The sequence below is a fragment of the Onychomys torridus genome, chromosome 14 (assembly GCF_903995425.1).
Source record: "Onychomys torridus chromosome 14, mOncTor1.1, whole genome shotgun sequence".
NCBI lineage: Eukaryota > Metazoa > Chordata > Mammalia > Rodentia > Cricetidae > Onychomys > Onychomys torridus.
The window spans coordinates 41,232,435-41,239,501 of record NC_050456.1 but is presented as its reverse complement, the minus strand read 5'-3'; the positions used below and the strand labels follow the sequence as shown (position 1 = coordinate 41,239,501).

Here is a 7,067-nt window from a genome sequence, read left to right as displayed (position 1 = left end):
CAAGCCACAAGGTGACAAGGGGACATAAAGACCAAGGAAAGGGGAATGAAAAGAAGTCACAGACACCGGATGTCAAAAACACATCCTAACACATGTGTGGAAGGAAACAGTGGTAGAGCCTCATTGCCATGAGGACACTGGTTGAGTCAGAGGAAATGTGAAATCCTGAGCAGATTATCCCAAAGGAAGAACTCGTGTCTCATCCTTACATCCCCAGGGTCTGGTACAGTGTATGCCAAGCTGCTGGGGAGTTCTAAGCAGGAGTGACTAAAGGGCTGCTCTTTTATCTAAGGGGAGATGTCAAGCTCTCTTGTTTCAGTCTCACGCATACAGCCCAGGTCTAATCAGCATATTCACTGAAAGTCTATGGCCCAAACACACACAGAGGTCATGTGCACACAGAGGTCATGCACACACAGAGATCATGTGCACACAGAGGTCCTTCACACATAGAGGTCATGTGCACACAGAGGTCATATGCACACACAGGTCTTACACACACAGAGGTCATGCACACACAGAGGTCATGTGCACACAGAGGTCATTCACATATAGAGGTCATGTACACACAGAGGTCATATGCACACACAGTTCTTACACACACAGAGGTCATGAACACAGAGAAGTCATGTACACAGAGAGGTCATGCACACACAGAGGTCATGCACACACACAGGTCATACACACAGAGGTCATGCACACACACAGGTCATGCACACACACAGGTCATGCACACACAGGTCATGCACACACACAGGTCATGCACACACACAGGTCATGCACACACACAGGTCATGCACACACACAGGTCATGCACACACAGGTCATGCACACACACAGGTCATGCACACACACAGGTCATGCACACACAGGTCATGCACAGAGTTTGGGCTGTCTTACCCGAAGAGCATGCTTGCTGGCACAGTACCCACTGGAAAGGGGCACAGAAGCAATTCCCGCAATGCTGTTCACAGTAACAATCTTCCCTTGTTTCCTCTCTACCATGTGAGGCAGAACACACTTGGTCAAGGACACCGTCCCTAAGTAGTTCAGATTGATCAACTCCTTGAAGACATCCAGGTTGGTTTCTAGAACTAACGAACGTTGGCTTCTTCCACTATTGTTGACCAAAATGTCAATCTAAAAATCAGAAAATGGGTACTTAAAGATAGTCTAAGAAAATGATTGTGTCATTAACTTGAATAGTAAAATGGGACAGTGATGTGGTTCTAGTGGCAGCTATAAAAATAAAATAAGCGCCGGGCGGTGGCGGTGCACGCCTGTAATCCCAGCACTCAGGAGGCAGAGGCAGGTGGATCTCTGTGAGTTCAAGGCTAGCCTGGTCTACAGAGTGAGTTCCAGGACAGGCTCCAAAGCTACAGAGAAACCCTGTCTCGAAAAACTAACAATAAATAAATTAATTAATTAATTAATTAATTAATTAATTAATTAATAAAATAAGCAAAGCCAAGTGTGGTGGTGCACACCTTTGATCTCAGCACTTGGGAGGGAGAAGCAGGCAGATCTCTGAGTTCAAGGCCAGCTTGGTCTACAGAGTGGGTTCCAGAACAGAGGTACATCAAGCCTGTGTCAAGGCGGGTGGAGAGAGGAAGGAATGGAGGGAGGGAGGGAGGGAGGGAGGGAGGGAGGGAGGGAGGGAGGGAGGGAGGGAAAAGCAAGAATTCACCTATAGAATCTGCATTTGAAGACACCAAGTGGCAGGAAAAAGAAAAGCCTCAGCAGATGTTAACTTCTCTCATTCTTCATAGAGAACTCGTTCTTGGGAAGGGAGAAGTACTAAGGAGCTGAAGCGGAACAGCCTAGGCCTGACCTCACCGCATGCGCTCCGTCTGTCTCCTTCCCTTTGAAGGGGATCCACAGTTGGACATCTCTTTGGCTGTTTGTTTGTTTGTTTGTTTTTGTTTTTGTTTTTTGATAACAGGTTTCTCTGTGTAGCTTTGTGCCTTTCCTGGAACTCACTCTGTAGACCAGGCTGGCCTCGAACTCACAGAGATCCGCCTGGCTCTGCCTCCCAAGTGCTGGGATTAAAGGCGTGCGCCACCAACACCCGGCTGGTTTGTTTTATTTTCAAAGACAGATAAGCAATGCCATTCATGCTTCATGGATATAAAATGCAACTTACTTTACCAAACTCCTGCAGAACAGCTTTGGTAGCTGCCTCGTGGGAACTCGTGTCGGTCAGGTCAAGGGGCAACACCAATATTTCTTTTTCTTTTAAATTGCTGTTCTCTGAAAAAGACACACGAACAGTAAGCAAGACATTCTCCCGTTCCACTGAACTCAACTTTCCAGTTCAATTAAACTTCTATCCCACAAAAAGGTGGCAATGAACTCATTCTAGGCGACTCTGCCAAAGCACCCCTCACTGAGCAGGAAAGAGGACCAGTGATGTTACAATTTAGCTGGCTGGAAGCAGTACAGCATGCTTCCCCTTGTCTATACACAGTGGGACTTTGTAAAGAACAAATTGGATGTGACGACGCAGCTAGAGTCCCAGCACTTGGAAGGCAGAGGCAGGACTGCAGAAATGAGTTTATTCTGGTCTACACAGCAAGTTCCAGATGAGCACAGGCTATGTGGCAGGACCTTGTCTCAATTAATAATAATAATAATAATAATAATAATAATAATAATAATTATTATTATTATTATTATTATTATTATTATTAAGAAACCAAGGAAATTCAGCCAATCGCACATAGTGGTCCACAATTGCAATGTACTCAGAGCACGGAGCCAGGTAGACCAGGTCATGAGGCCAGCATAGGCTGCACATCAAAAAGAAACAGTAACTCCCCCCACAAAAAAAAAAAAAAAAAAGGAAAAATTATACAACAGGGTTTTGGGTTTTTTGTTTTTTTTTTTTTTTTACAAGTATAGAGCTACTTTTCTTTTATCAATAGACTGGTCAAGTTCAGTAGCTCATGCACCCACATTTAAAACAACAGTTTAGAGCTAGAGAGATGGCTCAGTGGTTAAGATCAATTCCTAGCACCCAAAAGCCGGGCGGTGGTGGCGCACACCTGTAATCCCAGCACTCGAGAGGCAGAAGCAGGTGGATCTCTGTGAGTTCGAGGCCAGCCTGGTCTACAGAGCTAGTCCAGGACAGGCTCCAAAGCTACAGAGAGAAACCCTGTCTCGAAAAACCAAACAAAAACAAACGAATAAACAAAAACAAACAAACAGACAATTCCTAGCACCCATCTCACAACCATCGATAATTACAGCTCCAGGGAGAGGGGGCACCTCCAAGAGCCCCTGCACTCACATGTACAGACTGACACATGTGCATGTAATTAAAACGAAATCTCTTCTTTTAAGCTCGTAGTATAAACCTATAAGAAGCCGAGAAGACCAGTGTGATGGGAGGTAGAAGCTTCTCTCTCTAAGCCAAGGGTCCCAAGAGGTAAATAAGGAAAAATACTCAGTCCTTCATACAATTCCTACCCAAAAACGCTCGGAGACTGTGACAGTTTGAATGTAACTGGCCCCCAGAAGCTCACAAGGAGTGGCACTGTTAGGAGGTGTGGTTTGTTGGAGGAAGTGTGTCACTGCGGGGGTGGGGTTTAAGGTCTCCTATGCTCAGGACACTGCTCAATGTCTTAGTCAACTTCCTGTTGCCTGCAAGAGGTAGAATTCTCAGCTGCTACTCCAGCACCACGTCTGCCTGCATGCCATCATTCTCCCCGATATGATAATGGACTGAACCTCTGAAGCTGTAATCAAGCCAGCCCAATGAAATGTTTTCCTTTATAAGAGTTGCCGTGGTCACAGTGTCTCATCACAGCGATAGAGACCCTAACTAAGTCAGGGACATAATTGATCTTTGTATTTCTGGTCACCAGTGGAATAGTTGAAATAAATTATTCTGGACTTTTACTTGAACCTAAAGTAATAAATGCCAGTAAGAAAAAGTAGCAAGTACATAGAACGTGAGAGGAACAGAAGTCTTGTGGGCAAGGAGATGAAAAAACATCATGAAACTTTTTAAAAAATGGAAAGGCTTGTACCAGTGACCACACAGAGAAAAGGGGCCCGTGGTCCTCACATCAGCTCAGCATTGCTGCCATGATTTATCCTCTCTGCTAGGGCAGGCCTTACAAGTCACAGAGGCGGAGGACCAATGAAATAAATAAAATTAAAAAAAAAAAAAAAAGCACAGAACTAAAACACAAGAGACTTTTGAAAATAACGTCATGAAAAGAACCATGTGGCGTTATTTACTGGGGCAGCGAACCCTTTGGGTGAGTGCGGTCAGCAAAATGAAAGAAAAATAGTGAAAGAGTGACAGGCAGAGAACACACACGCACACGCACGCGCACACGCACACGCACACGCACACGCACACACACACACACCTGCCCATGACTTTACTATCTGACATAAAGCAAAACCTAATAAGGATCATTCCTGACTATGTTTCTTTGGATGCACACAGGAACACTGTGGACAAGAGCCTATGGTGATATTTTATTTGTACTGAAATGTGATTTTATTTGTATGTTAATAAAGTTGCCTTGGGGTCAGAGCAAGCCAGAGCAGAAGCTGGGCAGTGATGGTGCCACGCCTTTAATCCCAGCACTTGGGAGGCAGAGCTAGGCGGATCTCTGTGAGTTCAAGGACACAGCCAGCATGGAGACACACGCCTTTAATCTCAATACCAACCATAGAAGACCTGGAGGTCTGTACAGACAGGCAGTGACGAGGTCATGTGGCTGGGTTTACAACCAATGAGAAGGCAGAACAGAAAGTCTATATAAAAGACAGGACAAGGGCTGGAGAGATGGCTCAGAGGTTAAGAGCACCGACTGCTCTTCCAGAGGTCCTGAGTTCAATTCCCAGCAACGACATGCGTTCACAGCCGGTTGGGTGTGTTGCTAACGGTGGATGTTTCTCCTGGACAACCCTGTTACCATTTTTCCTTCTGTCTTCCAAGGATACCATCGAAGGAAGCCTCCTCGTCGAGATATCAAGCCTTGCCAGCCTCAGCCCCCGCTTCTGGGTATACCCGATGGCTGGTGTTTAAATAAAATTAGAATGAGTTCTTTCTTGGGAAAAAAATAAAGAAAAAAAACAAAAAGAAAAAAAAAAAAAAGCAAAAAACCAAATAAAAAATAATAATAACCACAAACAACCATATTAAAAGAGACAAAAAAAAAACAAAATATAGAGAAGAGAGGAACCTGAATAGGGAACTACTGCAGATACCAGGAAGGAAGCATGAGGTAGTATGAGATCTCTTTAACAAGAGAAGGGAACGGAAAAGGAAAAGACAATCAGAAGCACATCCTATCTATGGGTTGACTCCAAAGAGTAGCAAAGTCTCGTACTTTTTGAGGCTGTTTTTCCAGACAAGAGGCTTATAAATGCCCTTCAGTCTGCTCCAGTCCAGCTATTGCTCTGACCTCTTGGCTTTTAACTCTGCAATAGATGGGCTCGTGTGCTTTCCTTATTTAAGTAGACAGTTACAATATCTAAATACAATAAACGGAGAAGAGCCTCTTTCTCCTAAAGCAACGCAGTCTCTCAATTATAAGTTTTCATTCTCATCTCGCATCCATTTTTTAAACCCAGTCGAGCACTTGGAAGAACTGTGCGGGGAGATATGATTTCTCACTCCACCCCCTCGACATTTTCAAAAAGTTGGGATAATAAAAGCAACAGTTGTGAGCAGCATAGGAGGTAACCAAGCATGTGTGCATAGGTGGCTTGCACGGCCTTAATTACCCGGGGAGCACTCAGGCACTAAGTGGCGAACAGAAGATAGCTGTTTGGATCTCTTTGCTGTGTTTGTGCATGCGGCTCAACCCTTGGCTCAAAATATCAGTAATCCGGTAATAGAGTGGTGCCGTAGAAGCTTCCTGGAAAAAGGCGGCCAAAGCAGACAACAGGAGAAAACGCCGCTTGGTTATCTCAATATATATTTAACTAAAATCAATAACAAAAAAAGGAAGCGGAATCAGTTCGTTTGCCTTTTTTGAACCTCTTATTCTAAAAGAAATTTTTTTTTTGTGTGCAGTCTAGGTGTAATTTAGAAAGGGGGTAAGCAAGACTGGCCTGATTCTCAGTAGCCCTAAGAGGTGATGAGTGGACTGGTGTTGCACACGGGACACCTCTGGATGGCAGTACGAGCTGCGGTCAGGACAGGAGTCCCACCCTTCCCTTGACCTTCACCTTTCCCGTAGTAGCTGCACTTTGGAGTTGATCCCACTTCCGTGCGCGCGCGCACGGTCGTGGGGTTTGGGACGTCAGGTGTAGCGAGATTTGCACATTTCCCCCCTTTCAAGGACCAACCTATCTGTTCACCCTCCCTTTTCTTCAAGACACCGAATCCCATTCTTTCACTTCTACCATCCGCGTCTTCGCTGAAAAGGCAGGGCTGCGCGTGCACCCTTGCTGGCTGACTCATGTGTTCCCTCCCAACAGGTCACCAGAGAGACGCCCAAGTATTCGATAACTGCAGTAGGGAGTCCGTCAAAGGTTGCGCTTTTTCTCAATCCCCCTCACAATCGCTCCTGCCACTGGTATGCGCCAGTTCACTCCACTTACTGTACTAACCAAATACGCGCCCAGTACGAGTGCGTCCTCATGTTTCTTCTGGCTTCCGTCCAGCCAAAGGGGGAAACCTTCACTTTCTGAGTGAAGAGTTCGAGTTGTGAGGGGGAATGGTTCCAGGGGTAGGCCCATGTAGGGAAAATAATGGTAGAAGCTTGAATAGCAGATTACAACCTATATGCACATGATTGACTTCTATGGAAGTTAAAACATGAATGAAATAAGTAAACTTTTTTTTTGGGCGGGGGGGGGGATTGCGAGACAGGAGTTCTCATTAGCTTTGGAGCCTATCTGGACTAGCTCTCCGTGAGACCACCCGAACTCACAGAGATCCACCTGCCTCTGCCTCCCGAGTGCTGGGATTGACAAGCTAGCCAGCCGCCCGGCACGTGAGAGACAGGTCCTGCAGCCGGGTGGTCAGTCCTGGTCAGGTCTCTATTGGGGAGCATGTGACTCTATTTCTTATGGTCTCTTTGGAAGAAGACCATCTG

General features: G+C 45.6%; 1 protein-coding gene across 1 annotated transcript; it reads right to left on the bottom strand.

Annotated features, from left to right (window-relative positions):
- Positions 1-873: 873 nt before the first annotated feature.
- LOC118595258 (dehydrogenase/reductase SDR family member 7-like) lies at positions 874-6,430 on the bottom strand. The gene is made up of 3 exons (XM_036205632.1): positions 6,316-6,430; positions 2,144-2,250; positions 874-1,140 (listed from the first exon to the last, which is right to left on the bottom strand). Exons 1-3 carry the CDS (start codon positions 6,428-6,430, stop codon positions 874-876), a joined length of 489 nt encoding a protein of 162 aa, XP_036061525.1.
- Between the last annotated feature and the right edge of the window lie 637 nt (positions 6,431-7,067).